The sequence below is a fragment of the Vulpes vulpes genome, chromosome 12 (genome assembly GCF_048418805.1).
Source record: "Vulpes vulpes isolate BD-2025 chromosome 12, VulVul3, whole genome shotgun sequence".
Lineage (NCBI taxonomy): Eukaryota > Metazoa > Chordata > Mammalia > Carnivora > Canidae > Vulpes > Vulpes vulpes.
The window spans coordinates 94,911,098-94,932,970 of record NC_132791.1 but is presented as its reverse complement, the minus strand read 5'-3'; the positions used below and the strand labels follow the sequence as shown (position 1 = coordinate 94,932,970).

The 21,873-nt window shown below is 38.8% G+C and overlaps 1 protein-coding gene across 3 annotated transcripts in view; it reads right to left on the bottom strand.

Moving 5' to 3' along the window:
- F13A1 (coagulation factor XIII A chain) overlaps positions 1–21,873 on the bottom strand; it is a 407,954-nt gene that overhangs the window by 130,760 nt on the left and 255,321 nt on the right. For all 3 annotated transcript variants that reach the window (XM_072729187.1, XM_025987488.2, XM_072729186.1), the window contains one exon: positions 15,405–15,593. In XM_072729187.1, coding sequence (XP_072585288.1) covers positions 15,405–15,593 — 189 coding nt within the window. The remainder of the gene's footprint in view (positions 1–15,404; positions 15,594–21,873) is intronic.

Genomic DNA, 21,873 nt, shown 5'->3' with positions numbered 1-21,873 from the left:
TATTTCCATGAAGAATAAATATGGAGGTGTGGGGAAGTATAATTACTCTTACTGACATTTGAATTTTAGCAAGAATGGATTTATTAGAATCTTGCCATTAGCTGTTAGCTGGGACCACTTCCTTTAGAAAGAGTTGCCAAAAGTTGATTTCATTGGGGTGTATTGTGGAGATGTTTGGTGACCAGGTGCTGCCAGGGAAGGCAGGTGCAAAGGAAATGCCAAGATAAGGATTTCTGAGCTGCCCAATAGGCAGTGAAAAATTCTTGATACATTTGCAAGATCAATGTCTCAGTTTCCTCACAGGCAACAGGTAGATTATAATTGTAACTACCTCCTGTAGCTAGACCACATACACAGAGAATGACTACAGACCTGACCTGAAATTCCACACTGGTTGAGCCACACTCGTGGACTTTGGCCCATTTATTCTTGTATTTGTTCCAAGTCTCTGTAAATGCTCTCTCTTTCCTGTCCTAGTACTCTCTGAGGTGATCTGATTAAACATCCAGAGAACCCAAGGCTGCCACTGCCACCCAGAACCCTGAGGGGTTCTAGAGAACTGTAGCAATATCTTGCAAAACCCCAAAAGGGATCTGGAGAGAGGTTTAATTCTTGTCTGCTGGAGGGCAGAAGTCCCTGACTTCTCCCTAAGCCCTGTGGGTAGCTCAGGTCTCTTCGCTCCTGCAGTGCAGAGGTGCAAAGGAACCCACGTATGTCTCAGATGGCTCTCTGGGGCCTGCTTCCAACTCTGTGCTGGTTTGCCCATTTCCTGTTGCTGGGTCTCCTTTCCTTTCTTCTTCCTCATCTTGAATGGATGTTGCTGCTTGACCTCACCTATGCTGGAGGAACTCACCATCCCAGGTCTGCACTTCTAAAGCCAGGTCAACATGGCACCCGACTCAATCCAATGCTCATGGCTGGTCATATCTTCCCTATCTGAAATGGTTTTTCTGTACCCTGTTTGGATATTTATTCCAATTTTTTAACATCATGATACTGTTCTCTTTTCCTCTTTACATCCCTCTAGTTTTCTAGTAGCTTCCTCTTGCTTCAGCTCTGATTTTGGCAATCATACATCCAAGGTTTGCCAAGAACATCCCAAGCTTATGCCTATTTTCTTAGCATTTCATCTATTTAGTCACTCCTTCCCTCTCAAAAGTGTCCTGGCTTGGAGGATGCATTTTAGAGTCACCCTAGCTGTGATCACTGAGCTCTATCAGACTCTAGGTTGACCTTGTGCAAGAATGTATTTGAACACCTTATTGGCTATGGGTAGCTTCCAGATCTGTAAGATAGTAAGTTGGGCAAAGTGATAGCTGTGATACTTTCCAGTGCTCAAATATTAATGATTCTGTGATTTTATGAAAAGCACTAAGTTTTGGACTGCTTCACCTTTAACAATGAGCACGTAAAGCAGAGTAAAACATTTAGAGAGGCACGCTTTTCAGAGCACCTGACACTAACTGCTTGGCAGGCAGTATTCCTGGGCACTTCTCCTCTTTCAGCTCTCTGTTTCTGCCTTGAGTACAAGCTCAACCCTCAGACTCTTTCATTCCACACACTTTCAACTCATGCTGCCCTATTCTCCTGCATCTCTTCGTACCTAACTCCCCATGCTTTTCATCTTTTTTCTCAATATTTATTGTTGGAATATCTTGTTTCCTCAGGACATTGCTCTCTTCAGAGTGCCAGCTAGTTATCCTGCAGAGTCAATTTGGGCAAATTTACAAACAGTTCAGTTGGACAATATTATCCATTCTTACAGAGCATTTTCATTTTTCCAGGGGAGCTTCAGATATTATGCATTAATTTGAAGGAGTAAATGCAATGGAGGAGTTCAACATACTATCGCTGAAACAACCTTTCATGTCTCATCATATAGGCAGCTGCCTTTCTACCTGACTATAGATTTGGTGGATTGCAGACTTGGCAGGTGGCAATCATATGTTGGTGAATATAATGTATGAATGAATGAATGAATGAGACTGAAAATTTATTTTTATTGTGATGCATTCTATTATCATTCTACACATTCCACCCTGCAAGTCTTTATTTTTAAAGTATATTTGGTTTCCCCGTTTGAAGTGTGAGAATTTGATCATCTCTAGATTATCAGGAAAGCATGGATTGTAGGTATTGCTCTCTCTCTCTCTCTCCTCCCCTTATAGGGATATTGAGTGAATTAGTAAAGGGATGTGTATATCATTCAAGTCTTTCTTGAGCCCTCATGTGCACAGAGACCTATACTGTTTACTGAGCCCCCTTAAAACTGCTCTTGAAAGCTAATGGTGACTTAATTGCATTAGATCATGTTAATGAGATTCTGATCTTTGACAAAAGATAGTTTTTCAGGACTCATGTTTTCATCTGACATGATGAAGTGGATTGCTCAGGGGCGATAATGATTCTGCTGTGTGGAGAATCCAGATGTCACCACTCACCTCTACAAACCCAGCAGAAGACCCAGTGGAAGAGCTCTGAATTCTTTTTAGTGGAAATATTCACTAAACAGATAATAACTGGAGGCTGACTCCATAAGGCGAGCACATCCCTAATGGGCTTGTCAGGATGCGTCTCCATACCACTGCAAGCTCCATGAAACTCCAGGAGCCTCTAGAACCAGTGGTGCCCAAACCAATTATAGCTGTGAGATCTGATTCAGCTCAGGATTCTTTTTTCATTAGAAATATGTGTACATCAGTAGAAAATACACTCTTGGGTTTCCAAGAATGCCTTCCTCCCAGCCTGGAGGGTACACACTTCCTGTCTGTCTTGTGATACTCTCAATTCCTCAAGGTCCATTTCAAGACTTACTTGCCTTATTCCAAGACCTCACCTTTCACCTCTAACCTGGGTCCTTTCTGTCTGCTCAGCATAATGCCTGCTTGCCTCTGTCGCACATTTCTGGTAAAGAATTGTATCAGTTTAGCACTTGATTTTATATTATCTAGTTGTGTTTATTAATTGTGGTATTCTTCTCACCCCAACTATAGTAAGCTCTGTAAGGACAAGAATGCTATCTTAATCCCCCATGGCATCTCATACAGTGCCAGACACGGTGGAGGTTTCTGCATCAGAAATTCACTGAACTAGTCATGGCATGAGATATTATAAAGACACTTAAACAGAAATGGAAAAGAAATAGACAGGGAAATGAAAGAAACCACATCAAACCCCCCTGAAGAACCTCCAACAGTGCAGCAAAGGAACCTCTAGGTGGCTAAGCTACACTTCAGCCATAGATAGACCAATGCCCTCAGAGCATCCAACCAGGCTTCCTGAAGGCTAAAGAAAACCCTGTGAATCCATACCAAATTGTTATACTTATCTTCTAAGGATAACCCTCATTACTTTCCTAATGGGTAAATTCCAAAACATTCACCCATAGGACTGTGTATATGTGTGTGCAAGAGAGAGAACAAGAGTGAGAGAAATAGAAAAACAGAGAGACAGAGATGGAGAGTAAGAGACATGACAAAGAAGGATAGAAAACATCAGAAGGGCTGAGATATTGAGAAGAAACAAAAGGTGAAAAGGATAGCAAAAGAGACGGGCAGCTATTTATAGCTTGCCTATGGTCATCTAACACCTGTCTGGCTCTGGCTGCTGTTATAGTAATGCTTTATGAAGGTTGTACTGCCTTAAGGAATACTATAAGGATTTAGCTTTCCTATATAGTTGAAATATTCAAAATAAGCCTGGTAATTGGGTCATCTTATTAGCAAGCAACTCTCACTAAGGAGTTCCAAGAGCTTTCCAGTCAGTCCCTTGTCAGTCCATGCAACACACTCATAGAGTAATGCGAGGGCATGGATTATGAATAATTAGTCCATTTTTATCCTTTCTTCAGTGGGTTTTCATTCCACCTGGGCACTGTCTCTTTTTTCACAGACTGGAGACTTAAGAGCAAGGTGTAACAGTGGACACATTAATTTTCATTAAATGTTTTTCCCCTCCTTTTTCACCCCTATCTTCGTATACTATAAGAATGTCTTAGAAATTATGTGGAAAAGTCAGGCAATGCCCATGCTGAATAATCCTTAAGTTCAGACCACGAGTTTTTGGTCTTGTACAGTTTCAATTATGTGGGTGCTAATTAGTCAAGGTTATGAATTCTCATAAGTGAAAGAGGCCAATGTAAGACACAGCATGAAGATAGAAAGAGAGGGCATTGAGGGCAATGGCAAATTAGGAGAATAAAAAAGGGGAGAAAGGGGAGGAGGAAGTCAGGCATCTATGTAAGATTTTCATTCCAACCTCTACAGTGTCTTATGAGTGTGCCACATAGCATACTTGATGTTATAAAACACATTGGCAATTCTATTATCCTCAGCATCCTAGGCTTCACTTAGAAACTCCAGCTCCGCAGGATGGGATGTGGGTCACAAGGCAGGGCCGAGGGGACTCCCCACAGGTCTCTCACTACAATATGGATGTCGATTCCTCCTACTTTGAGACTAAACAGTTTCTGTCACTTCAGCTAGAACTGTAGGCAAATAATTCCCAGCAGAACTTGGCCTGTGGGTTGTCAGGGTTCCTATTTGATTAATTAAGCTGTCAGCATGGATGTTGTAAACACTGGATATTTTTGTTTGGAAGTTCAATGGTCATTATCCTTGCTTTGCTAGCAGGAGAGAAAAGAGAGTGCAATGGCCTCCTATTTGCCTTTTTGACAGCATGTTCTTACTTAGTAATAGCCCTTCATCAGAGAATCTCAGTGCCACTCGTCCTGACTGCAAGGTCTTTGAGGGCTCACTCTGCCATCTTCTCTCTCACTGCCCTCTCTTCAGACCCAGGGTGGGGGGGGCAGTACCAGGGCGATATATAAGAGTGGGTAAACTGATCCCATAGAAAGCTGAAGAGTCACCCATACCTAGAGATAGGCTAAGCCAGTGCCTCAGCAAAAGTCTCCATTTACAGGTAGACAATCAAGGAGCTTAGAGGAGAATAAATGGTTTAATCTATCAAACAGTATAATGAGGATTAATTTTACTATTTCATTACAATCTTGTCAGTGTGTCTGCCTTCTTTTAAAGATTATTTATTTATTTATTTATTTATTTATTTATTTATTTAAGAGAGAGAGAGAGAGAAAGAGAGAGAGAGCATGGGGGGTGTGCATAGGGAGAGGGAGAGAGAGAATAGGAAGCAGGTTCCAAGCCTAGGGTGAAGCCTGACTTGGGGCTGGATCTCATGACCCTAAGATCATGACCTGAGCCAAAATCAAGAGCTGGATGCTTAACTGACTGAGCCACCCAGGGACCCTGGGTCTGCCTTCTTTTATAAGGCCAAAAAAGTGAACAGACCACTGGGCTAAGGTTCTGATTATCTAAGGGGATGTTAGGGACAGGGGACCTCCCCTCCCCTGCACAACCCTGGGTCAATCATTCAATCCTTGTATGCTTTGGTTTCCAGATTTTCAGTGAGGCTTATCCCTACCATCCCTACTTCCCATAGTTATGAGAATAAGAAGGTAAGAAGGTGCTTTCCTGTACATTATCTCCTTTAATCCATAAACAGCTCTTAGAAGTAAACATTTTCAGGTGAGGAAACAGTAATTCAGGGGATCTGTGATTCTGTTGTTGTTCCAAGTGGTGGAACTGGGACTCTCACTGGGTCCGCCTGACTCCAAACCTTCTCCATCCACCATATTGCTTCCCGGGCCCTTTATCAGAGGATCTGTCATCCCTGAAATGACTATATGAATGGCAAAGGGTCAGTCACCGAGGCAGGTGCCTTCTCCTCAGACCATAGTGCATTACTTTATTACAGGTGAGTCTTATTTGACCCTGTAAAAAAACCACAAAAACCAACCAACCAACCACAATTTTACTACTTCCTGTTTTAAAGGTAAATTTTTTTAAAAGAGGAAAAAGTCATACAGGATGATGTATTGCACATTTACCCTGTCATCTATTAGTAAGATTCCTTCCCCTCTCCTCCAGTCTCTTACTGATGTCCCTGACAACAATCTTAGCCCCCCAATTTATCTTTCATGCTCTGCCACAGTTATCTAAAAAGAAAACACTTAGTGCTTTGTAATAGACTCCTTTTAAAAACTCTTCCCTAGAGGCTTCCGGCTGTTCATAGAATAATATCTAAACTTTGAATCAAGGCATATGAGGTTATCAATATATTTCCAAGTTTTCTTTCTAAACTGAACTCCACATTTTTTTTTTCTAGGGAATATGTTTCCCCTTTCATGGGGTCAATTCCTACTTGTTCTTTGAGCTCTTCCCAGGGAACTCTTCCAACTACTCTTCAATCTCTCTCCCCAGTGTACTTTCCAAGCGTTGTGCCCAAGAGATTGGCATTCAGCTCAACTTCTAGTGTACAGGCTGTCCCCTCCAGACTCTGAGAGCAGAGGATGAACATATGCTACTACTCCAGTCTCGATACAGTGCTTTGCACATGGAAGGTGCTCAGTAAGAGTCCGATAAACACATTCAAAAGGAAAGTAAATTGACTTTGTGATAACAGAAGCCAAACAAAAATCTGGCAAATAAAGGAATAAATGTAAAAACAAAAACAAAAAAACAAAAACAAAAACAAAAAGTAAAGAAATCCTTTATGAAGAGAAAAGTTACTGATTTTAAGTGCCAAGTTTATAGAGTTATTTTAAAGTTGGCACAAAATCCAAAGTTTCAAAAAATGAAAAAGATAGATAACAATTTAAGTCACCATAAGACATAGACTGTGGTATTCTGAAGAATTTAGGTAATTTGTAATAGTAGTTAAGCATCTCCTAGGGTGAACTGTGTATTTTACTAAAGAGTATAATGAAAATAAAAGCATGGTAGAGTAATGTTTATAGTAAGCAATTTTGGGAAACGTTAGGCTAAAAGAAGATTTGCTTTTTGACCCTGTGCATCCTCAGAACCTTTAGTACACTAATGTGTGTTGGGATTCTCCAATAAAGGCACGATACACACAGCATGACCTAAATGCACTTGACCATGGACCTTTTTTTTTTTTTTTTTTTTAAGAAGTCTTTCACATGAAACGTGTTCATAGAGAACACACTCTGGGAAATGTCCTAGTTTCTTAGATGTCATTATTTGTCACTTCACAGAGGCTTAAAAATGAACACACTTATCGTCGATGCAGAAACACACAGAAGGAAAAATTTGAAATGGCATCCCATATAAATGCTGCCTCAAAATGATGGAATGGGTAGCCTATTTTTATTAATACACAGCATGAAATAGTAAGAGAAAGCATAGGCTAAGAAATATTTCTCTACATCTTACCAGCTGCATGATTTGGGGCAAGAAATACTTTGGCAGACAAATTGTGCTCTGTCTGTGAAAATCACAGATAGTGATTTTATCTGGACTCTTGTTTTTTTTTTGTTTTTGTTTTTAAATCTTTTTTTTATGATTTTATTTATTTTATTCATGAGAGATACAGAGAGAGACAGAGACACGGGCAGAGGGAGAAGCAGGCTCCCTGTGGGGAACCCGATGGGGACTCAATCCCAGGACCCAGGGATCACAACGTGAGCCAAAGGCAGATGCTCCACCGCTGAGCCACCCAGGTGTCCCTTATCTGGACTTTTGGACCCCAAAATCTACTGGGGAACAGAAAGCTTAAAGTGGCTGATTGATGCTCTCAGGTATAAGAAATTGTTCTTTGTTCCTCTCAGCTCCTGCTGCAACTGCTCACCCCTATGTCTTTGAGAAACTTGGGATAATCAGGCATGACAATCAGTTCCTATCTACCTAACACATTCATGCTCTTAATCTTTCCCATTACCCTCAGAGGACAGGGATTCTTCTTCCTAGACAATCCCTTATCCAGGCTTCTTCATCTCCTCTAGCACTCAGCCTCAGCCACCCAGCATTTCTACTGAATCTTCAGGATTCTTTGCTTACTGGCTCTGTCCCCTATGGCTCCATAAACATCATAGTACCTTCAATCCTTAAACAAAACCCAAACCAAAACATGACTTTCTCTAACCTACATTCTTCTTGAGTTACTATCCAAATTGTTTTTTCTTCTCTTCCAGAAAGATTAGTCCACATTTTTTTTGTCCACTTTTCACATCTCATGTACCTTCAACCCATTAAAATTTGGTTTTTCCTTGAGCAACTAGTGTCACCCCCGCCCATAACTGCTGAGTCCAGTGGGAAGTTCTCATGTCACTGCATCTCCTTATTGTATTTGATAAAGCTGGTCACTCTTTCTACTTTAAACACCCAGCTCTCTTGGATTTAGTGACACTGAATCTCTGACTTCCCTTCTACTTATTGATCACATGTTCTTTGTCTCCTCCAGGGGCTCCAGCTCCTGGACTGATTCCTTAAAAGTTGTTTCCCTTCAGACTCTGAACTTCAGTCTGCTTCTTGCCTGAATTACTTTGTCTGAATGATTTTGCCCATCCATGATGCATGGAACCCAAAATGATGCCCTTAACTTCAGAGACCGTCTATTGGACATGGTTATCTGGAAGTCCCTCAAGTACTTCAAACTCAGAAGACACAAAACGAATCACAGTTATGCCTCCACTATTTCGCTGGTGGAGGTAGTATGCATTGTGATTAGGAGAGAATGTCAGGGTTCAAATCGGAGCCCCCACACTCTCCAGATGTGACTTGGGTAAGTTTCTTACACCACTCCAAACCTCATATCATCTGAAAAAATGGAGATAACCATAGTTCCATGCCTAGAGGGGTGCCCAAAAAATTATATGGGAAGTACATAGAACCTCTGTACAACAGCCAGGGCTGGTGAGTGAGTTGTCAGTGGGAACCACTATTATCGTTTCCCACAGTCATCTTTTTTTCCCAATTTCCTTGCATTCTTTATCTCATTTGGAGTTGCAAGCCTCTATCATCATAGGCATACAACCCAGCAACCTGGGAGCTGTACCTGATTCTTTCCTCCCCTCTGCCTACACAGACTGCCAATCACAAGTCCTGTGGATTTTGTCATCCAAATGTTCTTCAAATCCCACTCGTCCTCTCCATTGCTACAACAGCTGCCCTAATCCAGGCTCTAGCTCTCTCTCCAATCTTGAACCCCCCGACTGAGAATTGTTAATGTCACTCTCACCCTTAAAACACATCAGAGTCTGACACCCCAGCTGGCATTTGAGAAACGCTATTCAAGAAACAAGTGAAAGAGAAATATTGAAGTGTTGAGGATATTTTAATGTTTTATGTGGTTGAGAATGCAGAATATGTGCAATTGATATCATCCTGTAGATGACTGGGCTCAGGATGAACGATGTCAGTGTGCCATCAGACTCACAGGATGGCCAAGCTGGAAGCACACACACTGGGTGTCTACCAATTGCTCTGCTTCCTGTCCTTGGCCTCTGACTGAAAGAATGAAATAATTTCACGGCTTCTCTTACAGATCAGGGGGGCAAATGAGACATGAATAGCTTGCTGGGAGCTTCTGGGAAGGCTTTTGTTGTGCTGACGGGAGGAACAGGCTTTGCTGATGCCATTCTTCCCCCTCTGCTTCCTGCCATAACCAGAAATATGAAGCCAGGAGTCATGGGAGCCATGGGAGCCATGGGAGCTATGGCAGGACTGAAAAAAAAGGCAAGAGAATCTGCAAGATGCTGTCCTGCAAACCTTGGGCTCCTGTGATTGGGCCCAGGGAGCAAGGAACTTGCTCATGAACCCTATCATTTGCTTGGAGGGCCCATCCAGTAGGGCTGCTTTGAGGGGGGATGGCTGGTAAGGAATTCAGCTCAGAGATCTTTGGTCAGAATGACTCTCCCTCAACGCAGTACCAGATAAGTAGGGAGCCCATGTCAAAGTAGAGCATAGTAACATCACAAACTGTTCCTAAGTTTTCACAGCTGCAGCTCCAGGTTAGCAAAACCTGTCAATGAACACTGCTCCATTCCTTTCGTGATTTATGTGTCGTGGCTTTAGGCTCAGAGGTGGAGAGACAGCAAAGGCCCTGTAGAAGACCAGGCACATTTTTCAGCCACATTTGCCTCCTCAAATTCATTAACACGTCCCACCTGACGCACAGAGATGGCTGTGCTCTGCCAGCAGCTAATGAATGCAGTTATCAAAGCACAGCGACCATCTGTAGCTCAGGTGTGGAAAGTCCTGGTTAAGGAGATGCTCTGATTCTCCCCTGTTCACCTTCTCTGCTCAGAGGACCCAGCAAACAAAGGGTTAATCCGGGACCATCTGAACCTATTTACTTACATGTTTAAAAAGAAAGAAAAAGGTTCCACTTAAAGGCAGGATCACTTATAAATAAATCCTATGGTTCTGAAGATAGTAAGGAAGGAAACTCCAGGGTTTAAGGCATCCCAGCTCATCTTACATAAAGTCACAGGGAAAGAGAAAGGAACAATAATAAAGAAACAAGTGCAAAATGGAAACAGTTAAGTGTAAAGTTACTTTTCTTTTGTGTTTTAATTGCTCAATGCAATAGTTATATTCTTTAAATAAGCAGGTAAATTGATCTTTGTTGGTAAATCTAATTGTATTGTAAACACTTGAAATATTCAAAGAAATTCCTTATGTGTTCTTTAATTTTACAAAGCATTCTCTTTCTTGTTTTTTTGTTTTTTTTTTTAATCGCTCCTTCCACTTTCTAGGTTTCCTGAAACTGAGGCACACCTGCATGGATAGGACTTTATGTTTAATTTCATTTCCAGTGCACACATTTGATACTCTTGTCTCTTCTCCTTCTTCTCTACACCCAGCATGGAGCCCAATGCGGGGCTTGAACTCACGACCCAGAGATCAAGACCTGAGCTGAGATCAAGAGTTGGACACTTATCTGACTGAGCCGCCCAGGTGCCTCACAAATATTGCGTTTTAAGACAAAAGTCTCTGAGCCCCATGAGTATCCCACACCTTTTTTTTTTTCAGTCCTGGTCCCACCACTGTAGTGAAATCTCAGGCTGTCATGGCAACCCCTGAATGACATGGGACAAAAAAACAAAGATACTAACTTGGATAAATCCTCTGTCGTTTTTTTTAAGGCCCTTTGAAATGTGTTTGATTTCTTATACGCTAAAGAATAGAATGTGGAATTTTGCTATTTTTCTTCCCTTGTTTCTTCAAGAAATTTGGAAATACAAAATCCTCAAATGTAATAACACCTATTACAGGCTACACATATTGGAATACAGCTTAACTCTGAAAGTACACATTATGGGCTCTCAGAAGGATTTAGAATACGTGTTGGTTTTTAAAATATATAGATTTTTACCTCAAAGGTAAGTTTGCCACGCTTCTCCTCTCCCACCATTTCAGTGAAGGAACAAAAGTAATACAATGCCTTTTGGGAAAAAGAAGGGAAGGCTTCACATGCTCACTGTGGTGATGCTGTGGTCATGGTCCCAACCTTCCCGCTCAAGACAGGACATCCGCCCCTGGTGGCTCATAGCTCTCACTGGGAACCCGATCTGACACTCCTTTTGTCATCTTTCCTAAGACTTCCATTATTATAACTATTTTCTGAATGGTCTGTGGGAAAGAGCCTCAGACCTCAGTCAAATCCCCATCAGGGACAAAGCCTTCCCCCCTCCTTCTCACTGCACTAAATAGTTGGCTCTAAAGGATATAAAAAATTCCTGTATAGTTGGAGCAAAACTGGAGACAGAGTTTCAAATATGTATTTGTTGACACTCAGGTAGTGATCATTGCATTATAAAGGTGTGCTTTCACATTTTAATCAAATTGGGTCCAAACACGTGTGCATGTACACACACACACACACACACACACACACACACACCTGAAAGTGATAAATGAACTTAGGGGGAAAAAAAACCACATTTTCATCAGATTTTAAAATACTTTGAAAAATATTAGCTGTGGATTTCTTTCTCACCTGGAGTACTCATTACTAAAAAATATTAACAATAATAGTCTGCTCCCTAAAATGCAATGAAATTGTGGTTATTACATTTCACCTAACATACAGGAATAATAATTTAGTTTTCCTTCTTCTTAGTCCACACCTCGGATAGCAAATAGTTCTATGCAGAACCCACACGTTGTACTAATAATGTTGTTTATTCTGACTCAGTGATTTCTTTCCTTCTCTTCCATTTCCACTCTGGCTTCAACTGATTTTCCCACATTTATGTACACATTTTTACTGCTAAATGAAAATGAATACAATCGATATACCTCAAATAGTCAGGAGTCAGAGATTTTTTTCCAAAGGAAGTGTTTAGTGTTATCTCTGATGTTATTACCCTTTTTTCTGATGTTATTACTTTTAATATATATATTTATATTCCCACAGAGCTCAATGATTTTACCTAGATGCACGCATATAATCATTTCATTGTGCTTGCTTTTCCCCCTCTTTTCCTCACTAGCTTCTCCTTTGCTTTAGCTTCTCCCTCCCTTATTTTGGCTACTCTCCCACCAAGGATGCATGTCATCACCTACGTGTATATGCTTCTTACTCTTTTCTGCACTCACAATACTCTGCAGACCCAGGCACAAACACAGTTACACACACATGGAGAAGAGCATATGTACTCCTCCATATTTCATTTCCTCACCACTATCTCTCTTGAAATAACCTGGCATAGGTCTAATTCATTTTTTTTTAAAGTAACAATCCATTGTGTGACTGTATCCCAATATATTCCACCATCCCACTACTGAGGACTGCTTATTTTTAAGTCACTATAAATAATGCAGTAAGTAATACTCATCTTTATAAACTAGATTTTGAATATCTTTGGCATAGATTTCCAAGAATAGAGCTGATAGGTCAAAGGCATGTGTCTTTTTAACATTAACAGATATGGCAAAACTGCATTCTAAAAAGGTTATGAAATCGTACATTTATATCAGCAATCTTTGTTTTTCTCAACATACATGCCAGCAACAGATATTACAGTTTTTTTCTAAATTTTTGCCTGTTGGGTAGAAATAACTTTGTCAACTTTCCCAGTCTGCTAGTAAGTTTGAGCATGTTTTCATATGGATTATAGGTCATTTGGATTTTCTGTAGTGTGAACTGTCTCTTCATACACTTTGTATATTTTTCTTTTGCTTGTCTTCAGACTGTCAATTTGTAAGAGCTTCTTACAAATTGTTAACCTTTTATCTCTGATGTATGTTCTGAATATTTTTCCAGCTCTATCTTTTATCCATTGACTTCATACATGATATTTTTATCATATAGTTATATTTTGGTCATTTGTTCATATAAATGGTCATTTGTGGTATTTTGGCATGTATAAACCAAATATATATACATGTGAAATAATATATATAATTTCATATGTACAGATAAATATATACTAAATATAAGAATATGTTAAATGCATCTACTTACATGTAGCATATATAACACATACATCTAATATAAATATTAGAATATGTTAAATGCATCTACTTACATGTAGCATATATAATACATACATCTAATATAATATATATATACTAAAATACCGAGATGTAAAATACTAGTCGCTTCAACATCATTTAATTTATTAAAACAACAAACAAAAAAACAAAAGCCCACATACTTTTCTTACTCCACAATACCAACAACTATAATAAGTAATCTTATATACCTACGTTGATTCCTGGATTCTCTATTCTGTTCTACAATACATTTCTTATAGTATGTTCTGATACATGTTTCTGAAAAAAAACATGCCCTATTATTCTTCTTTGTATCATTTTCTTGATTATTGCCAAGTAATTACTCTTACAAATGGACTCTGTTATTTTATTCAAGACAAAAAAAATATCCTCCCTTGGGATTCCAATTGGTAATGCATTATATTTACATACTAATTTGGGGAAACTTAAAATTGAGATATCACATCCAAAAACATACTTGCCTTTTCAAAGTTTTTTCATGTCTCTCATTAAAATTTAATAGCTGCTTTATCTGTGTTCTGTATCTTGTTTTTTAAAATTTATTTTTATATTTCACAGTGTTAGTAAGTTTTATATGTGGAATATCTTTTCTTATTTCTAAGTTCTTAGTGCTAAAGAGAAAGGCCATTGACTTTTCTGTATTTATATTCTATCTATCCATCTTACAAAGTTTTATTAATATTGTGCTTTGGTCCTTGAATCTGTTGGGTTTTCTATATATACAATCATAGCATGAGCAAAATATATAATTTTATTTTTCTCAATATTTATGAGATATTTCTCTTAAATTGTTCACTTGCTAAAAATTGTTGAATCAATGCTTTTTTTAAAAAAAGAATGGTGATAGCAAGTATCTCTGTCTAATTTCTTTTTTTTTTTTCTAATTTCTTATTATAATTGAATTAACTTTTTGCCACTTAGTATACCAAAAGTTATTGGTTTGGGACAAATAATCTTTTTTTTTAAAGATTTTATTTATTTATTCATGAGAGACAGACAGAGAGAGAGAGAGAGAAAGAGACAGAGACCCAGGCCGAGGGAGAAGCAGGCTCCATGCAGGGAGCCCGACATGGGACTCGATCCTGGATCTCCAGGATCACGCCCTGGGCTGAAGGCGGCGCTAAACCGCTGAGCCACCTGGGCTGCCCTGGGGTAAATAATCTTTAGTATAATTGAGGAGACTTCTTTTACTTTTGTTTAATTTAAAGTCTTTAAAAAAAAAAAAAAAACAAGCTGCTGAATTTAGTCATGTTCCTTTCAGTGACTATTGATTTGATTGCCTGATTTTTTCTTTTACTTTTTTTATACATAGGATTATACAGATAGCTTTTCTAATATTAAGCCACCTTTGTTTTTGTGTGTGTGTGCATGTGTTTACTTGCTATATTTGTAAATTTCTAGGCAAATATTTACTAAAATGTGTCAGATGTTAATCGCTATAATTTAAAGGGTTCCAGAATCAAATTAATTTAGGAAACACCCAATTGAACAGAGTTAAATGTTGCTTCCCAGAACTGTTAAGCTAATATCTATTGTCAATCTACAAAAGGAGATTAGAGTACAAAATGTTTAGTGAACTTTACTTGACTGTCTATCTTTCTCATAAGCCATCGCATGAGAGTAGATTAGAGCAGAACAAAGTTTGGGAAATGCTTATATAGAGATTGTATTCTGAGAATTGGAAATAGTTTTAGCACATAAGACCAATAAAATCCTGAGAGGAGAGTTGATAAATTAAAAGCCACACTAAAGGATGCCAAAACCATTTGGGAAAAAATAATTAACTAACGTTTTGTACCAATTATACTCACTTTTACTATACAAGATCTTTACCTGGCTAGGCCCAAATTATTGATATTTTGCATTATACAGACCCATTATAGAGCATAGAGCGGTCCTGGAGCTGGATGTAGTCCCAGCTCCAGCCAATTGTCAAAGTGTAATTCTAGGAAGTAACACAATTACATCTGTATCCTTCTCTACTATGCGACCCATGGTATCATGACTATCATGACATGATGACACAGATGGACTATCACAACATGGCTTGCATGTGGCACTCACCAATGACATATTCCACTCTGAAGAGATCCCTTCTGGGGTCATATGGACGATTGAAGTCGATCTGGATGAAGAAAGACTGTCCCCTACGTACAATCAACTTGTTGTTTTCATACTTGTCAGTGTGGTGGTCCATTTTATTGGTGTCCCATCTCTCCTTGAACAGGTGAATATTTGTAACATGAAGATAGTCTATACACAAAGAAAACAATTGGGGGACATCACTGAGTAACTTTGATATAACCGCAAACACAAAAAACAAGATTGTTTTTCCTGATTCCTCAAGTATTGAGGTAACAAAGTTTGTTGGATAAAACTCCTTACAGGGGATTGATAGATTTAAGAGTCAGTCTGTTGTGACATTCTTGTCTTCAAAGAGGATTTTAAAGACTTTTCCCTCCCTGATCTTACTTCATACCACAGGGTACTCACTTGGGATAGACAGAACAGTGCTGATGATGCCGGTCATATAGGTCTAGGTACAGAGAAACTAGGCCAGAGTTCAAGTCTTCACATTCCCAAGCTCATGCTGGCTTTCATTATGTCAGGTGCTTACCATCATGACTAGCAACTCATTATTTCACTAACTAGGGAACAGCCACTTCAACTTTCCTATCTTTAAAAAGGAAGGAATTAAATCTGACAAAGCCTCAAAGAGATGTTCTAAAGGTCCAAAGTTGACCTTTAATACAAAGCTCTCCTCTTACTTCAGGAGGTCAAATACCCTTCCTCTTTAATTCTAAAAGTAGATCTGGTTCCTCAAAGTCAGGAACGAAAAGAAGAGGTGTGAAGACCCAATACTGACATTTTATTGAGATATAACTGTTTCCACTTTGAACATGCAGAAACAAGCTTCACATTTCCCTAGCTACTAAATGACCAATCTGGAAGTCAAACCCTTGTCTAATGCAAAAATCTATAGGTCTTTCCTCTGGCTTTTGGAATTGGGAGGATAAATGTCATTTATACATTTATTTGAGACATGATAGCACTGGATAAAGGTTAGATCTCCTCCTACCTTTCTTGCATTCCTCTGCAAATGATCACTGAATATGGAGGTAACTCTACCCACCAACACTGTAGTTCGCAAGATTTTCTGTATGCAATTTGGAGTTCTAAAGAGGAATTAAGGAGAGAGGCAGGTAGGGGTACATTAGCCTTCTTCCTACCCTGATTTCTGTCTGCTGCATGATTTGCCATCACAGCTGTGACTACAGTGCACACAGAGCACAGCCACTCAGCCTGTACTCATGCTGAGGCATCACCCTGAAAGACTCCAAGGCCTTTCTTTGTGTTTACACAGGAATCCTGTGCAGGACACTTGGTCCCCTCTGGCCTCATTTTTGTCTCATAGGCGAAACCAAGAAGTTCGGCTCATTAAGATACTCTCTAATTCTAAAGTCTAGAAGTTCCTGAAACACTCTTGATTAACTCAAAGTCCAGGTAATCCTGAGTTTGAATCTCAGGTCTCTTAATTACATAGATAGGGAATATTGCCTCATGGAAGCTGAGTTTTCTCACCTTTCAAATGAGGATACTATTACTTTGAGAATTTCTACAAAGATTCAATGACATAACAAGACAACAGCTCTGGCACTATGCTTGGGGCCATAGGCTTCCTTGTGGCTAGCTTAATTAAAACTCTGATGGAGCCATTTTATATTTCACATGGTGGGGTGCTCAGTGGGCTATTCTGACTGCAACATTATAGCTCTCAGAAAATGCAAGATACAGTTTTATTTTTACCCCATAGCAGAGCCTTGAACATGGTCCCCTAAAGGGCACTTTCCTTCCACTATGCTGTGGGTGGAAGATGTTCAGTTCTCTAGACCTCTCTCTTCCAAGCTGCCTTTCCCCTAAGTTCTCTGGCCTTATTAAGGTCTCAGTCCCCACTGTTAAGCCAGCTTCAGAAAGAATTGGAGATTCATAAATGTCTTAGTCGAAAGGGACGTTAGTAATCAACTCATCTGGTCCTTTTAGCACTGTGACTTTCAACAATGTGTTTTTGTTTTGCTTAAATGTCTAAAAACAGAATCCTTAGAAATGGGTTTAATCAGGTCTCCATTCATCAGCACCAATGGAAGGAATGCACTGATATTATAGCCTCACAGAATCTCTGAGGGCAAAAGCACTTTTTAGACCATCTGGTAGACCTGCCATGTACTGCAAGAAACATCTTGAAAGCCCAAATGCTTAGACTTTTTGTCTTTATCTGAACAGGAAACCCACTATCTCACAAGGCAAACAGTCCATTTTTAAACAATTTTAATTATTTGAAAAGCCCTCTTAAGATGAACTGACATCTGCTTCCTTTTAATTTTTCTAATCATGTATCCTGATTCTGACTTCTGGATAAATATAGACTACATTCTATTCATTTCATCTGGCACTCCTTAGGTATAGAAAGGCCTCTATTCCCTTGACTAAAACATCCTCCATTTCCTCAACTGTTCTTTTCCAGAACTTTAACCCTCTACTATGTTCCAGAATGTATTCCATTTTATAAATTTTTTTGTTGTTGCATTTTTCCTAGAATTAAGTGTATTATTCTAGTTATGGTTTTTCCAATGGAAAAACAGAGGCTGCTACATCTTTTGAAACAAATAGTATATTTCTATCATTTCAGTCAAAGGTATCATTAGCATTCCGAATGGTTTTATCTTATTATTGATTTACATTAAGCATCTGATAGAGTAAAAAAAGCAACAACAAACCCTTAAAAATACATTCTGATGTCACTTCTACCAGCAGTGCAGTATGATTCAATCCAGACTCCTAGAAGCCAGCCATATGTATGCAAAGGTTTTCTTTTTTGTAGCTCAATTTTAAAGCTTTACATGTATTCATATTAAATTTCATCTTATTGAATTTGGTTAATTGTTCCAAGCTCTTAATATAATATTAGACACTAAACATATATTCAATATATTTAATATTCTCTTCAACTTCCTGTCCTTCAGGAATTTTATGTGTGTTGTTTAATGTTGCCATTCAAGGCATGAATATAAATGTTGATTAGGTCACTGCCTAATAAATACAAGCTAGATAAATGCACAGTGGTGACAGTAAAAAGTGAACAGATAGTTATGACATAGACATATTATGATAAAGCAGTATAGGGTATTGGGTGAAGAAGAGTATCTGGGAAATATAAAGAGCCTGTAACTCAGATTGAGGGAGTGGAATTAAGGGAGCTTTTTGGAGGAAATGAGTTATATAAGCAATGGTTAGAAAGATGAACAAGTTATCCAGGTAGAAAAAAGAGTGGGGGAAGGATGCTTCAGGGAGAGAGGAGTAAAGACTTACGCAAGAGAATGTGTGGTTTACTTAAGAGATTAAAAGATGGTTGGTTGGCTGGAGTGTAGTAGTGGCACCACAAAGGAGGAGTAGGCAGGAGACCGTGTTAAGGAATCTGGATTTTAACTGCATTGGGGATCCCATGAAAAATCTGAAATAGAAACTATATATATTTCAACTGCTTGTGGTGCCAGAATAAGAAAAGGAATGGATGGTGGCAGTGTTGGAGGCACGAAGTTCAGCTAAGAGGCTGCTGTAGCATTCCAGGTGAGGGATGGGGTGTCTAATCTGCCTGTGGGTAATGAATGCATCGGTCCTGGAGCACTGCCAGGATTTGCCTCATCTCATCCCACCTTCACTCCCATGGTAATGTGCCCCTGAAAATGAGTATATTAGTTTTATGCCTTGGCTTCCCAAGCAGCTTTGCCAACGGGAAAAATAAAAATGGAAGGAGAAATTCAAGTATTTTTTAGTATCTGGGATTCATTTGTTTTCTCCTTATTGCAAATGGAAACTCTTGGCTTTCTAGTTCCATGAACCTGTCCAGTAAACCTGGTTAATGTCTAGTGAGTCTGGCTAAAGTCAGTCTATCCTCAAAGTAGTGTAACACTGTGCTACTTCGGTGGGATGTTGATATGCACTGAAAGAATAAGAGTTCCATGGTTAAACCAGTTTGGAAAAGGCTGGATTAACTGAAGTCAGTCAGGATTCTTGCAGGATTTATGGGAGACTTGTATACATGTAGACTGTAAGTCTCCTACAGGTACTATGTTTTCTGAACTTAAATGACCACAGGAACTAATTTTTGTGGAGATCAAATGTTTTGCAGAATATGCTCCAGGAGATGCTTCACTATTTATTAATTGTGCAACCTCGGAGAAGTTATTTAATCTCTCATCAGTTTCCCTATCTTTAAAAAGACAATGAAACGCTTGCCTTATTGGGTTAGTGTAAGGATTAGATTTTTAAAAATGTATGTAAAGTGCATTAGCACGGTGTCTGGCACCGAGTAAATTCTCACAAATTATTTTTTATTATATTAGCATTGTTATTATTAAGAGAGGAGAATAGCATAGTGGATAAGAGTATGGATTTTGGAGCCAGACTCCTTGGACTCACATCCCAGCCCTGGAACTTACTATTGCAGTGACTTTAGACAAGTTATACAAACTTCTTGTGTCTCAGTTTTATCTTCTGCAAAATGGTGGTGGTGTTGGGATTAAATGAGATAATGCTGCCTTCCTGGGGCACCTGGTTGGCTCACTCAATTAGGGGTTTGACTTTTGATTTTAGCTCAGGTCATGCTCTGAGGTCATGAGATTGAGTCCCACCTTGGGCTCTACAGTCAGCATGGAGCTTGCCTGAGATTCTCTCTTCCCTCTCCCTCTGACAAGCTCCCACTCCTGCTAGTTCATGCTTGCTCTCTTTCTCTTTAAAATAAAAGAAAGAAAAAGAAAGAAAGAAAATGCTGCATCCCTTGTATTCGGAAAAGACAGGCTTGCTTTTCTTTTCTTACATTTTTACAGGTGGATGAAATAATTTTCTCCTCTTCATTCCCAGAATATGCTTTTCTTTTTTAAATACAAATTTATTATAATTAGGCACTTTGTATTATGTTAATATAGGTAATTTTATCTGTGGGACTATAAGCTCTTTGAGGACAAGACCTCATCATCACTGTACCCAGGACAATGTGAAAAGAAGCCACAGCAAGTATGCCACTTTTCACTTTAAACAAATGTAATGCCTGAATTCGAGCTTGGAGTTGGTTATGCATCATAAGGTGGATATTCTATTTATCATAGGATTAACCATACAAGTCTTTAAATGTCATTTATTAGACAATTTCATTCTTAATGTATATCCGTTTCAAGACTACATATAGCATATTGTATATCGTACAGTGTTGAAGACAATGATCTGGGTTTTTATAACATGAGGCCTCCAGGCCAGCACTTTTATTTCAGACTGGAATAAAAATGCCATGCTTTGATAGTGCATAACTCATATATTGCTTATAACAAAAGGTAAGCAAGAGTACTAATAAATTCTTTTGAATACATAAAACCTAAGCCAAAAAAAATCTATGGTTTCATATTGAAAACACATATATAATATATTAATATTTGTCAAACAAATATATATTAAATAATATTATTACATATAGCATAATGATAATATATAAAATAAACACAAATTAACATTTACATTACGAATTTGATTTTTAAAAAGGTATTCAACAATGTTATAATTTTGATAACACTTCCTTCTAAGTATGGAGTTTTTAAAAATGTTATTTTTTTCCTAAGTCATCTTTTCACTCTCCACTGCAATATTTCTCCAACAGGTCAGTGCCTTCAGGAAAAAAGAAAAAATATATATCACGGAAAATTACAGTGGTACCCAATGTGGGGAAAATCTAAGGCAATGATAAGTAAAATTTCCTTGTGTAATCTCTTAAAATAGAAATCCATATTAAAAGAATTTAAACCAAGGAAAACATTTGAAAAAATAAACTTGAAGGATGCCTGGGTGGCTAGTCTGACTCTTGATTTCAGCCTAGGTCATGATCTCAGGGTTGTGAGATCAAACCCCATATTGGGCTCTACAGTCAGTGTGAAGTCTGCTTGAGGTTCTCCCTCTCTCTCTGTGCCTCCTCCTGCTTGTGCTCTCTCTAAATAAATAAATTCTTAAAACATAAAATAAAATAAGGGGCACCTGGGTGGCTCAGTGGTTGAGCATCTGTCTTTGGCTCAGGTCATGATCCCGGGGTCCTGGGATCGAGTCCCACATTGGGCTCCCTGCAGGGAGCCTGCTTCTCCCTCTGCCTATGTCTCTGCCTCTCTCTTCGTGTCTTTCATGAATAAATGAAATCTTTTAAAAAATAAATAAAATAAAATAAAACCTTGACCAAAAAACAGAAGATTAAAAGCAACACTGAGACTTGAAGAACTAATGTTCTAGACTGTAGTCAAGAGGATAAGACATATGGAAGGGTAACAGGCAGGGTACTTTATCCTTTAGTGGGAGAAAGAAATGATAGCTCCATTGGCCTCTTCTCGTATAATCTGATAACTCTCCAGATTTGCTAGGGGGTAATTACTAAGGAATAAAATGACGTCTCAAAACCACTGATTAAATATTTCTTTCATTGCTCATGGACAGCCACCCACAG